The 18,395-nt window shown below is 36.2% G+C and overlaps 1 protein-coding gene across 1 annotated transcript in view; it reads left to right on the top strand.

Moving 5' to 3' along the window:
• Nucleotides 1-16,067, top strand: part of LOC138329179 (uncharacterized) — a 68,349-nt gene extending 52,282 nt beyond the window's left edge. Inside the window, exons 14-17 of the mRNA XM_069275978.1 lie at nucleotides 11,039-11,090; nucleotides 11,739-11,888; nucleotides 12,487-12,813; nucleotides 13,432-16,067. Of these exons, the coding sequence (XP_069132079.1) occupies nucleotides 11,039-11,090; nucleotides 11,739-11,888; nucleotides 12,487-12,813; nucleotides 13,432-13,616 (714 nt within the window). The 3' untranslated portion in view covers nucleotides 13,617-16,067. The remainder of the gene's footprint in view (nucleotides 1-11,038; nucleotides 11,091-11,738; nucleotides 11,889-12,486; nucleotides 12,814-13,431) is intronic.
• Nucleotides 16,068-18,395: the final 2,328 nt, after the last annotated feature.

Genomic DNA, 18,395 nt, shown 5'->3' with positions numbered 1-18,395 from the left:
GGATTCGGGATTCGGGATTCCAATAACGAATCCGGTGCCAGCACCTTATTCGGGATTCAAAAATTAACTAATAAATAACAATTTCAAGACATAAAAAACACATCGAAACATAATTTCACAACCTCAAAAAAACTTAATACTTTGATCAATTGTTTTGAGTTTGAATAACGAATCCGGTGCCAGCATCGTATTCGGGATTCGGGATTCGGGATTCCAATAACGAATCCGGTGCCAGCACCTTATTCGGGATTCAAAAATTAACTAATAAATAACAATTTCAAGACATAAAAAACAGATCGAAACATAATCTCACAACCTCAAAAAAACTTAATACTTTGATCAATTGTTTTGAGTTTGAATAACGAATCCGGTGCCAGCACCGTATTCGGGATTCAGTAAAGCGTTTGACATTATAAAACATTATTTGAATACATGAAAGACGTAAAACATCTCCTAACATCGTATTTATATATTCAGATTGAATAACGAATCCGATGCCAGCACCGTATTCGGGATTCAGGATTCGGGATTCCAATAACGAATCCGATGCCAGCACCGCATTCGGGATTCGGGATTCCAATAAAGAATCCGGTGCCAGAAACCTATTTCTCATTTAGTACAACGTATATAGACATCATTTAAACAATTGAAAGCAGTAAATCACCTCCTTATATCGTATTTCGTTATTCAGTTTGAATAACGAATCCTGTGCCAGCACCGTAGTCGGGATTCGGGATTCGGAATTCTAATAAGGAATCAGAAACTTATTCGTCATTTAGTAAAACGTATATAGGCATCATCTAAACACTTAAAAGCCGTAAAACATCTAACATCGTATTTATATATTCAGATTGAATATATTGGATCGTATTTCGCTATTTAGTTTGATTAGCAAATCCGGTGCCAGCACCGTATTAGGGATTCGGGATTCCAATAAGGAATCCGGTGCCAGAAACTTATTTGTCATTTAGTAAAACGTATATAGACATAGTTTAAACACTTAAAAGCAGTAAAACACCCCCTTAGATCGTATTGCGTTATTCAGTTTGACAGCACCGTATTCGGGATTCGGGATTCCAATAAGGAATTTGGTGACAGAAACTTATTCGTTATTTAGTAAAACGTCTACAGACATCATTTACAGACACTATATCGGATGCGCGTCCTAGCACTTACTGCCGTTCAGGATGACATATTTCTTGTCTTGCAAGCGCTTACGAGAGCGGTTGCTATCCCGAGCACGCCTCAGGTGTCATTTCTCGCCAATATCTTGTTGGCTAGGCGTTTTTCTGTTTTAAAAAAACCGCTCAATCGATGAACCTTACCGTTCCTGTTTGTTGACTTCATCTTCTCTTGGTCCACTCTTTTTGGGAGACTCTAGATCTTTCTTCTATTCAGAAGGGTTTGAAGGATGAATTAGTCGCTTCTGTCCTTCTTTGAGATTACAGACCGTGAAGGCCAGTTCCTCGCAGGTAACAGCGCGACCCAAGAAGAAGGCTAAAATTTCAGCTTCCCAGTCTGCTGTGTAGCCGAAGTGGAAGCCTTACTTCAAGGTCAACAATTGGAATAATCCGAGCCCTCTTGGAGATATGAAGAATCCCCCTCCTTGGTCATTCTAGACAAAGGGTTTGTTATGGTGGACTACGCACCTCCAGTCTCAAATACAGGTCCTTTTTCGCAAGATTAGGCTTCGGGATAGGAAAGGATTCTCCAACTTGGGAGGGTTTCGATCTTCCTCCTCCCGATCTGCCTGTAGGAGGTCGTCTGTCTGCCTTCCTTCCGGAGTGGAGGTAAATCAAACATAGGACTCTTGGGCTTTGTCAGTAGTTAATAAGGGGTTAGGTATTCCCCTCTTGCGGAATCCTTCTTTGTGACAAAGGCTATCTTCTTTCCACCTCCGGGGATCCGGAAAATGCACTTTTAGAGACTAAAGAGCGCGGTCGAGGAGGTACCTATGGAGGACTGCACAAACAGCAGCTTCTATTCAAGAATATTTCTGGCCCACAAAAAGTCCGGAGCTTGGCGTTCACACATATATCTATGTGCCTTTAACAGGCACGTTGATTCACCTAACTTCAAAATGGAGACTCCACCGGTCATCATAGCTTCAGTGTGGGCCACTTCATCAAGAGTACTTTCAGATTCTCATCAAGAGGTCGCCACAACAAGCCCTCATGCCATACACACTTCTGCTGAGAAATTATGTACTTATGCTTTTAGATACTTGAATAGTGGATCTAGATCATTTAACATTATTTTATGCTAACTTAGAATCCAAGCAAGTCAATTAAACTCTTGTATTTGTTGCAGCTCTGTTAAAGATGTTTGTCACCTCTTTCTATTTTATCCTAGATCAAAACTGAAAGATGACCTTTAATTGACTCTCTGTCTCTCCTACAAGTAGATATCCAACTAAATCTTAGATTGAATCGTGAACTAAATGTTAATGTATATTAACTTACTAACAAGGGGAAGTAATCACCTTAGTTATGATCTATATTCTGCAATGTGTGCATTTATCCAGAAATACGTTGAATCAACAGGTAGATCTTAAAGACTTTAGTAACTTTTAAGTACTAGTAAAATGAATATATATTTTAATTCAACTGCATATTTACTAATCTATTCCTACTTTCTCCTTTGCTGTATCATATATTATGGTGGGGCTTGGCCTACAGACTGGCGAAATCATGAATGTTAAGTGCAAACGAATAATCGTTTCTTTTCCTTTATGGATTGAATGTAAAAATGAATATACCTGTATTTATAAATAATTATATACTCCATCAGTGTTGCTCATGATCTGTATATTTGTGGTTGGGTAGACACTCAGCTCTGGCAGATGTGGTCGCTCTGGGGAGATATTACATCAGACTTTTCCAGATGTTCCTCCTCACGAACCTGTAACTATTATCAGGAAATGAGAGGCTCAACAACCAGTCGGTGAAAGTTATTGCTCGGTCTATGAATATGAAGGACAATGTTTTCCGAGGGGAGTTGTCAGTTATTCAAGCCAGCTCCCACCATGACCTTGTTCACGAATGCGTGAATGATAGGTTAAGGAGCTTACCTCGATGGCCATTGTCAATCACAAGGACGTGCTCGAGATGAGAGCTGTTCTGTTGGCTCTGCAGGCTTTTCAGAAGATTTTGTATTCCAAAGTGGTTTGTGATGCTATGGGCATCTCTACAGTTGAATGTTTTGCCGAATACTCTCTCTCTAGGCGCCGCCAGACGGTTCTGACAGAATGGCCGCTAAATCCCTCGATCTTCGAGGGCATTTTTCAGAATGGGACAGGCCTCTTACTTCCCTGAACAACCACTAGCCAACCTCTGTTTCTCCGGTACCAGACCAAATGGTTTGGGCTGTGGAGGGATGCATGCTTATGCTTTCCCTCCATTCAACCTAGTGAGCAGGGTACTACTGAAGTTTCGGGAGCACATTTGCTCCCTCCTTCTGATAGCGCCACTGTGGCCGAAACAACCATGGTTTCCGGAACTCTGTCTGATGATGTTCCTCTGGTTCTCCCTTTACCAAGAAAGAACATCTTGTAGCCATATTATTTGACCTTAGAAAGGCATACGACACAACCTGGCAATATGGAATTATGAATTATCTCCATGATATCGGTATACGTGGTAATTTGCCAAAGTTTATTTCACATTTCATATCTGACAGGCATTTCAAAGTCCGAACGGGTTCAACCTATTCAGAAACAGAAACACAGGAGATGGGTGTCCCTCAGGGTTGTATCCTGTCTGTCAAATTTTATGGATTTAAAATTAACAGCATAACCAAATGTCTTTGCCAATCTACAGAAAGGTCTCTATTTGTGGATTATTTCTGGATATGTTACAGATAAAAAACATCCACACTATAGAACGACAATTACAACAATGTTTAGGCAAATTACAAAACTTTCTGCATGTACTTCTGTCAAAAACGAAAACCACACAATGATCCAGACCTCACACTCAATGGAATTAAAATTCCAGTAGTTGATTAAACTAAATTTCTTGGACTTACATTTGATGCGAAACTGTCATTTGTTCCACATATCAAACATCTGAAGGATAAGTGTTCGAAGTCGCTGAACAGTCTACGTGTTCTTTCTCATTCTGATTGGGGTGCAGACCGTGAAATGTTTCTGCGTATCTACCGGACACTTATTAGATCAAAATTACGGATAGAATGTCTATGAATCGGCTCGCAGCTCCTATCTACAGATGCTTTACCCTATCCAGAATCAGGGACTGCGTCTCGCACTTGGAGCTTTTCGAATAGCACCTGTGAAGAGTCTCCATGTGGAAGCTGATGAACCATCTCTAGGCGATCGACGAAAGAAATTTTCCTTACAGTATGCTGCTGAACTCAAATATAATCCTAAAACCCCGTATTTTATCTTGTTTAACCCACAACATCAAAAAATACTCATACCAACATTTGGCATAAGAATTTCAAACTTTTTGCAGGAATTAAATATAAATATCGACACCATTGACGAGTGCACCGTATCGGATGTACCACCATGGCTCATTCAGACACCTGATACCAATTTATCTCTACATGAGAGGAAAAAGTCCAGTGCATAACTCGAAGAACGGAAATCCTCCTTTTGGGGGTGCATTAGGGCTTTCCCTGATCATGTTCAGATCTACACTGACGGCTCAAAAGATGATGATAGTGTCGCAGTAGCATGCTGTACATCTATTCATTGTTCCTCTATCCGACTCCCGGATGTTGCCTCCATTTTCTCTGCGGAAGCACATGCTAACGGTCTGGCGCTTGACCATATCGAAGAACACCGCACGAATCTGTTTCGATCTGTTTTTTATGTCTCGAAATTACTATTTATTTGTTAATTTTTGAATCCCGAAAACAGTGCTGGCACCGGATTCGTTATTCGAATCCCGAATTTTATGTCTCGAAATTACTATTTATTTGTTAATTTTTGAATACCGAATACAGTGCTGGCACCGGATTCGTTATTCGAATCCCGAATACGGTGCTGGCACCGGTTTCGTTATTCAAACTGAATAACTAAATACGATCTAAGGAGTTGTTTTACAACTTTCAAATGATGTCTATATACGTTTTACTGAATCCCGAATACGGTGCTGGCACCGGATTAGTTATTCAAACTGAATAACGAAATACGATATAGGGAGTTGTTTTACGGCTTTCAAGTAAAGTACTGTATTCAAATGATGTCTATATACGTTTTACTGAATCCCGAATAAGGTGCTGGCACCGGATACGTTATTCGAATCCCGAATCCCGAATCCCGACTACGGTGCTGACACCGGATTCGTTATTCAAACTGAATAACGAAATACGTAGTAAGAAGGTGTTTTACAGCTTTCAAGTGTTTAAATGATATATATATACATTTTACTGAATCCCGAATAAGTTGCTGGCACCGGATTCGTTATTCGAATCCCGAATACGGTGCTGGAACCGGATTTGCTATTCAAACTGAATAACGAAATACGATGTCAGGAGATGGTTTTAACGATTTTCAAGATTTTAAATGATGTCTATATAGGTTGTACTGAATGCCGAATTAGACGTTGGCACCGGTTTCATTATTCGAATTCCGAATCCCGAATACGGTGCTGGCACTGGATTCGTTATTAAAACTGAATACTGAAATACTATGTTCGGATGTGTTTTACGGCTTCCAAGTGTATAAATTATGTCTATATACATGTTACTGAATCCCGAATAATGTGCTGGCACCGGATTCGTTATTGGAATCCCGAATACGGTGCTGGCACCGGATTCGTTATTCAAACTCAAAACAATTTATCGAGGTTCTAAATTTTTTTGTAGTTGTGAAATCATGTTTCGATCTGTTTTTTATATCTCGAAATTGTTATTTATTTTAATTGTTCATTTTTAAATCCCGAATAAGGTGCTGGCACCGGATTCGTTATTCGAATCCCGAATCCCGAATACGGTGCTGGCACCGGATTCGTTATTCAAACTGAATAACGAAATACGATCTAAGGAGGAGTTTTACTGCTTTCAAGTGTTTAAATGATGTCTATATACCTTTTACTAAATGACAAATAAGTTTCTGGAACCGGATTCTTTACTGGAATCCCGAATACGGTGCTGGCATCGGATTCGTTATTGGAATCCCGAATCCCGAATCCCCGAATACGGTGCTGGCACCGGATTCGTTATTCAATCTGAATATATAAAATTGGTGTTAGGAGATGTTTTACGGCTTTCAGGTATTCAAATAATGTCTATAAACGCTTCACTGAATCCCAAATACGGTGTTGGCACCGGATTCGTTATTCGAATCCCGAATTACAAATCACGAATCCCGAATACGATGCTGACACCGGATTCGTTATTGGAATCCCGAATCCCAAATCACGAATCCCGAATACGGTGCTGATCTAAGGAGGTGTTTTACGGCTTTAAAATCTTTCAATGATACCTATATACGTTTCACTAAATGCCGAATAAGTTTCTGATTCCTTGTTGGAATTCCGAATCCCGAATACGGTGCTGGCACCGGATTCGTTATTCAAACTGAATATAGAAATACGATGTTAGGAGATGTTTTACGGCTTTCAAGTATTCAAACGATGTCTATATACGTTTTACTAAATCCCGAATAAGGTGCTGGCACCGGATTCGTTATTCGAATCCCGAATACGGTGCTAGCACCGGACTTGCTATTCAAACTGAATAACGAAATACGATCTAAGGAGATGTTTTACGGCTTTCAAATGTTTAAATATGATGTCTGTATACGTTTTAATAAATAACGAATAAGTTTGTGTCACCGGATTCCTTATTGAAATCCCGAATCCCGAATACGGTGCTGGCACCGGATTCGTTATTGAAATCCCGAATCCCGAATCCAGAATACGGTGCTGGCACCGGATTCGTTATTCAAACTCAAACCAATTTATCGAGGTTCTAAATTTTTTTTGTAGTTGTGAAATCATGTTTCAATCTGTTTATTATGTCCTGAAATTATTATTTATTAGTTAATTTTTGAATCCCGAATACGGTGCTGGCACCGGATTCGTTATTGGAATCCCGAATCCCGAATCCCGAATACGGTGCTGGCACCGGATTCGTTATTCAAACTCAAAACAATTGATCAAAGTATTAAGTTTTTTTGAGGTTGTGAAATTATGTTTCGATCTGTTTTTTATGTCTTGAAATTGTTATTTATTAGTAAATTTTTGAATCCCGAATAAGGTGCTGGCACCGGATTCGTTATTGGAATCCCGAATCCCGAATCCCGAATACGGTGCTGGCACCGGATTCGTTATTCAAACTCAAAACAATTGATCAAAGTATTAAGTTTTTTTGAGGTTGTGAAATTATGTTTCGATCTGTTTTTTATGTCTTGAAATTGTTATTTATTAGTTCATATTTGAATCCCGAATAAGGTGCTGGCACCGGATTCGTTATTGGAATCCCGAATCCCGAATACGGTGCTGGCACCGGATTCGTTATTCAAACTCAAAACAATTGATCAAAGTATTAAGTTTTTTTGAGGTTGTGAGATTATGTTTCGATCTGTTTTTTATGTCTTGAAATTGTTATTTATTAGTTAATTTTTGAATCCCGAATAAGGTGCTGGCACCGGATTCGTTATTGGAATCCCGAATCCCGAATCCCGAATACGGTGCTGGCACCGGATTCGTTATTCAAACTCAAAACAATTGATCAAAGTATTAAGTTTTTTTGAGGTTGTGAGATTATGTTTCGATCTGTTTTTTATGTCTTGAAATTGTTATTTATTAGTTAATTTTTTGAATCCCGAATAAGGTGCTGGCACCGGATTCGTTATTGGAATCCCGAATCCCGAATAATCCCGAATACGGTGCTGGCACCGGATTCGTTATTCAAACTCAAAACAATTGATCAAAGTATTAAGTTTTTTTGAGGTTGTGAGATTATGTTTCGATCTGTTTTTTTTGTCTTGAAATTGTTATTTATTAGTTAATTTTTGAATCCCGAATAAGGTGCTGGCACCGGATTCGTTATTGGAATCCCGAATCCCGAATCCCGAATACGGTGCTGGCACCGGATTCGTTATTCAAACTCAAAACAATTGATCAAAGTATTAAGTTTTTTTGAGGTTTTGAAATTATGTTTCGATCTGTTTTTTTTATGTCTTGAAATTGTTATTTATTAGTTAATTTTTGAATCCCGAATAAGGTGCTGGCACCGGATTCGTTATTGGAATCCCGAATCCCGAATCCCGAATACGGTGCTGGCACCGGATTCGTTATTCAAACCCAAAACCATTGATTAAAGTATTAAGTTTTTTTGAGGTTGTGAGATTATGTTTCGATCTGTTTTTTATGTTTTGAAATTGTTATTTATTAGTTAATTTTTGAATCCCGAATAAGGTGCTGGCACCGGATTCGTTATTGGAATCCCGAATCCCGAATCCCGAATACGGTGCTGGCACCGGATTCGTTATTCAAACTCAAAACAATTGATCAAAGTATTAAGTTTTTTTTTGAGGTTGTGAGATTATGTTTCGATCTGTTTTTTTTTATGTCTTGAAATTGTTATTTATTAGTTAATTTTTGAATCCCGAATAAGGTGCTGGCACCGGATTCGTTATTGGAATCTCGAATCCCGAATCCCGAATACGGTGCTGGCACCGGATTCGTTATTCAAACTCAAAACAATTTATCAAAGTATTAAGTTTTTTTGAGGTTGTGAGATTATGTTTCGATCTGTTTTTTATGTCTTGAAATTGTTATTTATTAGTTAATTTTTGAATCCCGAATAAGGTGCTGGCACCGGATTCGTTATTGGAATCTCGAATCCCGAATACGGTGCTGGCACCGGATTCGTTATTCAAACTCAAAACAATTGATCAAAGTATTAAGTTTTTTGAGGTTGTGAGATTATGTTTCGATCTGTTTTTTATGTTTTGAAATTGTTATTTATTAGTTAATTTTTGAATCCCGAATAAGGTGCTGGCACCGGATTCGTTATTGGAATCCCGAATCCCGAATCCCGAATACGGTGCTGGCACCGGATTCGTTATTCAAACTCAAAACAATTGATCAAAGTATTAAGTTTTTTTGAAGTTTTGAAATTATGTTTCGATCTGTTTTTTTGTCTTGAAATTGTTATTTATTAGTTAATTTTTGAATCCCGAATAAGGTGCTGGCACCGGATTCGTTATTGGAATCCCGAATCCCGAATCCCGAATACGGTGCTGGCACCGGATTCGTTATTCAAACTCAAAACAATTTATCAAAGTATTAAGTTTTTTGAGGTTGTGAAATTATGTTTCGATCTGTTTTTTATGTCTTGAAATTGTTATTTATTAGTTAATTTTTGAATCCCGAATAAAGTGCTGGCACCGGATTCGTTATTGGAATCCCGAATCCCGAATCCCGAATACGGTGCTGGCACCGGATTCGTTATTCAAACCCAAAACCATTGATTAAAGTATTAAGTTTTTTTGAGGTTGTGAGATTATGTTTCGATCTGTTTTTTATGTTTTGAAATTGTTATTTATTAGTTAATTTTTGAATCCCGAATAAGGTGCTGGCACCGGATTCGTTATTGGAATCTCGAATCCCGAATCCCGAATACGGTGCTGGCACCGGATTCGTTATTCAAACTCAAAACAATTGATCAAAGTATTAATTTTTTTTGAGGTTTTGAAATTATGTTTCGATCTGTTTTTTTATGTCTTGAAATTGTTATTTATTAGTTAATTTTTGAATCCCGAATAAGGTGCTGGCACCGGATTCGTTATTGGAATCCCGAATCCCGAATCCCGAATACGGTGCTGGCACCGGATTCGTTATTCAAACTCAAAACAATTGATCAAAGTATTAAGTTTTTTTGAGGTTGTGAGATTATGTTTCGATCTGTTTTTTATGTCTTGAAATTGTTATTTATTAGTTAATTTTTGAATCCCGAATAAGGTGCTGGCACCGGATTCGTTATTGGAATCCCGAATCCCGAATACGGTGCTGGCACCGGATTCGTTATTCAAACTCAAAACAATTGATCAAAGTATTCAGTTTTTTTGAGGTTGTGAGATTATGTTTCGATCTGTTTTTTATGTCTTGAAATTGTTATTTATTAGTTAATTTTTGAATCCCGAATAAGGTGCTGGCACCGGATTCGTTATTGGAATCTCGAATCCCGGATCCCGAATACGGTGCTGGCACCGGATTCGTTATTCAAACTCAAAACAATTTATCAAAGTATTAAGTTTTTTTGAGGTTGTGAGATTATGTTTCGATCTGTTTTTTATGTCTTGAAATTGTTATTTATTAGTTAATTTTTGAATCCCGAATACGGTGCTGGCACCGGATTCGTTATTGGAATCTCGAATCCCGAATCCCGAATACGGTGCTGGCACCGGATTCGTTATTCAAACTCAAAACAATTTATCAAAGTATTAAGTTTTTTTGAGGTTGTGAGATTATGTTTCGATCTGTTTTTTATGTCTTGAAATTGTTATTTATTAGTTAATTTTTGAATCCCGAATAAGGTGCTGGCACCGGATTCGTTATTGGAATCTCGAATCCCGAATCCCGAATACGGTGCTGGCACCGGATTCGTTATTCAAACTCAAAACAATTGATCAAAGTATTAAGTTTTTTTGAAGTTTTGAAATTATGTTTCGATCTGTTTTTTTATGTCTTGAAATTGTTATTTATTAGTTAATTTTTGAATCCCGAATAAGGTGCTGGCACCGGATTCGTTATTGGAATCCCGAATCCCGAATCCCGAATACGGTGCTAACTTCACGTTGCCTATTAAGAAATGATTTTCAAAGGAGTACATTTAATAATAATAATGGTTATTCCGTATATATTTTGTGGATAGATTTGTTTGGAGTACACACTGATTTCTGTGACCTTCATAACATAGAAATATATTTAAATTAATCCTTAAATGATCTAAAACCACTGCATTTTAAAATAAATATCATTCCATGAAATTAATCCATGTGTTAATGTTGAATACCTCTTTTAGGTTTTCTTAAAAACATGCTTGTGTTTTTCATTTTCAGTGGTGTTCGGCAGGGCAATGTGTTCTCTCTCCACACGCTCCTGAAAACCAAGGTATGAAACATAATCAAATGATAAAATTAAAACTCATTATCATTAGTTTAAAGGATTACTGATGCAATATCGTCTTAAGCAGTGAATCATTTGGATAATCGTGAGCTGTAGGGCCAATTTTGTTGATGAACGTGACATAAACTGGAAATTGAATATAGCGATGTCATCCTCTAACAAGATGAATGTGCACTCGGGATTAAGGTTCAATTTTGTCATTTGAGTGACAATTTTGACTGGTACGCGCTGAACTGTGCGACATCATATGCTGTAAACTTCTGGATCCTTTTTACTAAAAACTGTTTTTGATCTTTAAAACAAAACAACTTATAAAATGCAATGACGAAATGTTTATACTGTCAATGAACTTAATTTGACGCATTTATCTTAAAGCGTGATTGCAACTTTAATTGGGTAGAAATACACAGTCTCATTGTCAGAAGTCGATAATTTCATATATAATTCCCTATTGGTGCGATTGCTATTTAGCACAAAGGTTATACATGAAGTTCAAAAGTAGATAAAGAGATTTTTAGCTATAAATACGTTGTTCGTTTTATACCTTCTCAAAACAACTTCGAATGTGATATCTGTGTAGATAGCTGTAATATGAATATTGATTAAAGACTAACAATTTTTAATTGACAACAGGTACCTGTCTTCTTGGTGACCAGCCAGGTATTGCCTTTATAGGGAAGACTTGTGACGAATTAGTAAATGAAGTGCCAGCCTATTGTTACCAGGAGAAGGTCAGGGCTCGCTGCTGTGGATCATGCGGGAAATACTACACGTGGCGAAAAGGTAAAAAAATGGGAGAATTAACTAGGATTTGAAGCATGTCAGCATACATGTCGCGAAACTGTCATGTGTGATAAGAGATTATACAGTAATTAGCAATTACTATGTTAATTTTTTCATAAAGCTGTGTTTCCGTATGGTTCTATTTGAATACAATGTTTTATTTAAACAGTTATACTGTTAATGCAGTTTTAAGGTGGTTAAATTCTCTTCAAAATCCCATTTTTCGTTATAACGTAAATATATTGAATGATACCCAAGGTTTAATGTTTATATACATACGTTACTTGATATTAGCGGTAATGTTTTAAGCGTTTATCACCCACTGATTCCAAGCCGATGGTAAAATCACTCAAACGTGGAATCATGCATGCAAAAAACCCTCGTTTTAAACTTTCGGTCATTAAAAGTGTTGATATATATATGGTAGATTTAGCTATATTCATGAATCAACTGTCCATTGTCATATTAAGAAAAAAAAGACATGACATGAAATTCCGAGATTATTGTGATGATGACAATAATAATAATAATGATGATTATTATTTTTTATCATAATGATGATGATGGTGATGATGATGACAATGCATTTCTGTTACAGGATGTGAGTATGGAGATCGCGTGAAGGGTTGCCAGCCTTGGCATTGTGGTATGATAGGCAGCGATAGGAACATCGAGTCTGACTGCTGCGGAACGTGTGAGGTTGGCGAGAAAATAACAACGACTCCCACCCCAACGTTTACTGTCACTCCGGAACACAAACCGGAGCCGCCGACAATGCGAACAACTTGTAACGACAAGGCTGACATCAATGACAAGTCTTGTGAGGATTTCGTACATTCCAATGGCCCACATCTCTGTTACGACAGTATCATCGAGTCATTCTGTTGTCATAGTTGTTTTAAGCTGCGCAATAATGAAGATCCAGGTACTTTTTTTATTATTTTAAAATGAATTTTAATTTGTTGTAGGAATATAACAAATATTTTAGTTAACAGATAGATACAATAAAGATGTAGAGCCCAAATTCAAAATGAATTTCACTTCTTTACAAGTATATTTTAACACAACAGATATTTGAGTAAACAGATAGATACTATATAGATGTATCGTCCAACTTCAAAATTAATTTTAATTCGTTATAATTATATTTTGAAATTTGATTTAATAGAGAAACACTATACACATGTCTTGATCTTTGTGTTCTCACTACTGATTGAGCCGTAATTGCATTCCATTCATATCATAAACATATTCTAAATTTCTCCCAAAACAAACCCGAAAAATCTAAATTAATCTACTCTAAAACTGGTGCTATTTCTTGCTTTGCATATACACTGCCCTCCAAAAGTTATCTTGCATTTTTAGATATAATATGCCAATATTATTTTTGCTATCACGTCAAATATCAATAAATTCTACGGCATTTTTTGACGTGTACAATCATTGTTCTATGTTTTGTTTTAGTTATGTTAAGTTTTATTTGAAAACCCACAAACAAAGCTAAACATGCTATTTAACACACTGCAATTACTTCGTCTTTCAGAATGCCTATATGGAGACAGACTTCCGTCATTGTGTGCAAATTCTAAGAATCGCACTGCCAGCTGGTGTGAGAGATATAAGAGTGACTGTTGTGGGACTTGTAAGGAAATAACGGCCGGAGTCTCAGGCCTACAGTGGAACATTGGCCTCACAATGTTACTCATATGTGTTATCGTCATCATTTGATAGTAACTAGCGATTACTTATCAGAGGAATTCCAGCAATGTGTTATCACTTTCGGTTCGGTCAGATGGATCGAATTTATTCAAACATAGTGAGTAACAAGAAAAGCAAAACTATTGCAAAGTGGAATTACTAACACAAACGCTGTCGGAAATTAGGACTGTGGGCTTCAAGTTGTAAAGTAAAACACACACAAAAGTTTGGAACCATTTGTTACCTCATCTGTCTTTGTGTAATATTTGAAAATAAAATTTCACTGTTATTTACTTGCTAAAACCAAACACTAGCAAACCTATATTATCTAATCAATAATATTGAGAGTTGGAATTTATTTATGTTTGATGTGTGTGAATGTGTGTATGCGAGTGTGAAGATGCGTTGATGTACAAATATGTTTATATTAGCCATTCCTAATAAGACGTTGGCTATTTCCATGATGTTATTTCTTTTGCTTGTCTTAAACTATTCAGTATTTGCATATTACAGAGTTATTTGCCCTTGTGGGTAGGTATTGGTTGTGACGTCGTGTGTTTAAGAGCGTAATGTTATACCTTTCAGAGAAAACGACGTGAATTGCGCTCACAAAATAATGACATAACAATCGATACCTACCCGCAAGTGAGGTAATTCTGTATTATGCAAAGACGGAATAAGTCAAATATGTTCGGGTCACGTTGCGTTTTTATGTCTATGGTTCTATTTTATCTGTATTTGACTTATTATAATGATGATCTAATTTTAAATTGTTCTCGAGAAACGTGATATTAAATCGCACACGGAATTAAGTTAAATTATGGTACAAAGGTGTATCCATATATTAAGACAATTAATTCCATATTTTTGTTTACCTCTTTCTAATGTTTTGTGATGTTTCGCGACAATCTATCTGCCCTGTCTCTTCTTCCTGTAGTCTCGAAGCTATAGTGGTTATTAGATTATCATAGAATCATAGAATTTTAATTACACTGAGGTAAATGACGGCATTGGATGATAAAAAGTTATCAGTGCCCGATTCTCAAATAAGCTATGTAGCATGGTCATGAAATAATTTCAAATCGTTTCCCCGTAGTTTACTGAAAAAGGTCTAGAAAACCAATACAACGAGAAACAAAAGAAATCGAAATACAACCAAACCTTGTTAACTCGAAGCCCAAGAGACTATGATGCCACTTTGCCGAGTATTCGAATTACGTTCATTAAAAAATACATTTGTATAGTGAAATTTTCAGTCGGGACCACCAAAGTACTTAGTAAGCAGTGTATTCGTGTTACTCCGTCGTTGCATATTACAGGCTAAATCCTTTGCGGGAAGCTATCTATGGTGACGTCCTAATTTTATGATTGAAACTCACGTTGTTTCCTCTGACAAAATGACGACACGCTAGAACTTATTTCACAACCAATACCTACTTTCAAGGGCAGATATGCATATGCATAGACGGATTATAATTTCAAGTAAACGAGGTTTGAAGGTACGTTATTTTAATCTGACCTTATTCTGATCTATCGAAAATATGTCCTTCAGCTGACGAGTGAAACTAAGGGGAAATAACTTTGTTAGATCAGGATGCTCTGGTCCAGACACCAGACAAAATATTGAAATGGTGTCTTAGGGAAACGAAGGTTTCTTATCTGAATACTGGTCAAATTTATTATAATTCATTTATTTTATATTTGTTTTATTATTTTAATATAGATGTATATTTAATGACGCAAATATTTATAGCAAGCAATGTATTTTTCGCCGTTACATTGTACAGTTATAGTGCCATAGTTCTACAAAGACGCTTTTTATTTGTATAAATTATTTTGTTTACATTATATGCTGACTGAAATAACGTTTTGGTATCTAATGAAAGCTTAGATCATGGTTTGATACTGTCTAAAATTGATTAGAAAGAAACATCTTCAATACCAAAAGCGATATTTACAGCGGTTTCATTGTGTTTATGTCAAACTAGGACGATAATCAAACCAAACAACTACAGAATTTTGTTGGTATTCAAATGATTCATTTGCCATACTGATTCAGTAGAAATTATAAGATTTAATTTAAATGTATTATGTGTGTATTCAGTGTTTCAGTTAACCTTTTCTGAGACGTTTTAGAGTTGTTACAATGACATGATATCTTAGAAAGAGTCATGTGTTTCAGAACGTTCTATTATCATTTCAACAAATGATTTACATTAATCAATTATTTTGTCCGAAATTGTATTGTTACATTGTATTCAAAGCCTGAACTGTGCAATAATGGTAATAAACATGTACAAAATAAAGTTTAGAACGCAATGTTTGTGTGGATTTTTTTTTTTTCAAAATACAGAGTGTGCATTTTGCGGAGAGAGAAAGTATGAAACGTGATACAAATGTGTGGGAGAGGTTTTGGGAGTAAAATTGCTTCATGAAATATAATCTGAGATTTGTTAATAAAATAAATAAATGTTAAAAGAACTGTCTTGTTTTTGTTTTTGGTTCTTCAGTATATGCTATAATCGAATCATTATGGCGAAAACATAATGTTTTAATGTCTTTTTAATGTTTTTTTTTATGTAAAACACTATGTTTTGTTACCATTAGCGATGACAATTTGCTTAGAATTCCTTGCTTGAAATCTAAAAGTGCTGTAAATATTTAAGGATTAACTTGAATAGATTTTTATGTTATGGAGATATAACACAAAGATCTGAGTGTACTCTAAATAAACCGCGAATTGATGAGGAGAGTACACTCAGATTTTTCTAAAATATTCAAAATTCATTTTGGGATTCTTTTGTCAATGAAATCATTACGCCGTCATCTCAGCCAATCAGAAGCGATGCCATTTTTTCCTTTATGGGCTTATAAAGTAAATTTTTAATCAAATGAAAAGGCTCGTAACAAGAAAAATTGAATTATTACCTCATGTGTTTACTGGTGACTTTTTCTTTGTCTTGGTATGCCCTCTTGATTTTGTTGTATGCATACCTTTGTTTGTCCATTGTTTTCTTTTATCTTACCTTGATGGTTTTGTCCATTGTTTCTACGTCTTTTTGTTTGATATTATCCTCTTCTGTCCCATGTCATTTCTGTTCTTTGGTTCCCTTTCCTGTTTCAGTGGGTCCTGTTGTTCTCACTTCTCTTTGCATCTCATACGATTCTTACTGAAATCTTTCCTCCTCGTTTGCAAACCTTGCTTTTCCTCTTTATTTCCGTGGCCATGTATTTTACTTTTCCTGATTTAATCGTCTTTTCGGGATATTTTTCTCTTGTTTGGTATAGCCTTCCTAAATCATGCGATTGTACATTTTATTTTGTATGTCGTTTTCCTTATGCTTTACTCTTTACTTCTTAGTGTAATCTTTTAGTTTTATTTCTTGTTTAGCCATCCCCGGCCATGTTTATATAGTGCATTATCTGAACTTCGCACTTTCTATTTTTTGTCTGTTTTTTTTAACTTGTTTTTTTTTCATATGTATAATTTCTTTGGTGTCTGTTTTATTAGTTTAACGTCCTATTTACAGTCAAGGTCATGCAAGAATGTACCAGGTATAGATGGCGGAGGAAAGCCTGAGTACCTTTGTTTCTGTAGTTGATAAGTTTATCAATCTGGTTAAAATCTTATCTTGATTTCACATCGGTCCGGTAAACCTCCTCTCTGATGCAACAGAGAGGAAGTTTACCGGAACGGTGTGAGAATCAAGATATGATTTTAATCAAATTGTAAGTTTATTTTCCTTGTGGTTTTGTTATCATCTGTGATACTATTGTTATTGTCCTATTTCGACCTTCCCTCTCTTTTCGCCGTTCTCTTGTTTTCGTTGTGTTTTTTTTAGCTCGTTTCTGACATTACCGTTACTGTTGACAAGATCTTAGCGTGATATTACCTCGCTGTCACCGTTTGATGGTATTAGCATTATCATGTCACAGCTTTATCACTCTGACATCACATTCTGCCTAATATTAAATAACTTTTAATATTAATATCAGAATGAAGTCGTTAAAACGTATTATCAACACATGGATATGATAAGCGTTATATGATTTCATTACGTGTTAACAACAAACATTGAACATGAAGGCACGTTTAGGTCAGCGGATAGTAAGAAGTAGTTATCCTATTATAGAACGCCAAGATATTAGGTGGATGGTGCTGTACAAAATTATTGACAGACGGCAGTGATGATAAATGCAAATTGAGCAAGAGATCAATGGTTTTAAAAGTCAGAGATGCTTAAGTAAATCAAAGATCTTAGGGCAATGATTCTAAATGTCAGTTATACTAAAGGTCAGTTATAGTAAAGGTCAATGGTACTTAAGGTCAGTTATACTGAAGGGCAATGACACTAAAGGTCAGTTATACTTAAGGGCAGTTATAATAAAGGTCAATGATACTAAAGGTCAATTATAATAAAGGTCGTTGACACTATAGGTCAGTTATACTAAAGATCAATGATACTGAAGGTCAGTTATACTAAAGGTCAGTGATACCAAAGATAAGTTATACTAAAGGTCAGTTATACTAAAGGTCAATGATACTAAAGGTCAATTATACTAAAGGTCGTTGACACTATAGGTCAGTTATACTAAAAGTAAGTGATACCAAAGATAAGTTATACTAAAGGTCAGTTATACTAAAGGTCAATGGTACTTGAGGTCAGTTATAGTAAAGGTCAGTGATACTAAAGGTCAGTTATACTAAAGGTCAGTTATACTTAAGGTCAGTTATACTGAAGGGCAATGATACTAAAGGTCAGTTATACTAAAGGTCAGTTGTAATAAAGGTCAATGATACTAAAGGTC

Source organism: Argopecten irradians, chromosome 8 (assembly GCF_041381155.1).
Source record: "Argopecten irradians isolate NY chromosome 8, Ai_NY, whole genome shotgun sequence".
Taxonomy (NCBI): Eukaryota; Metazoa; Mollusca; class Bivalvia; order Pectinida; family Pectinidae; genus Argopecten; species Argopecten irradians.
Note: the sequence above shows the minus strand (reverse complement) of the source record. Positions and strands in the feature narration are given on the sequence as shown.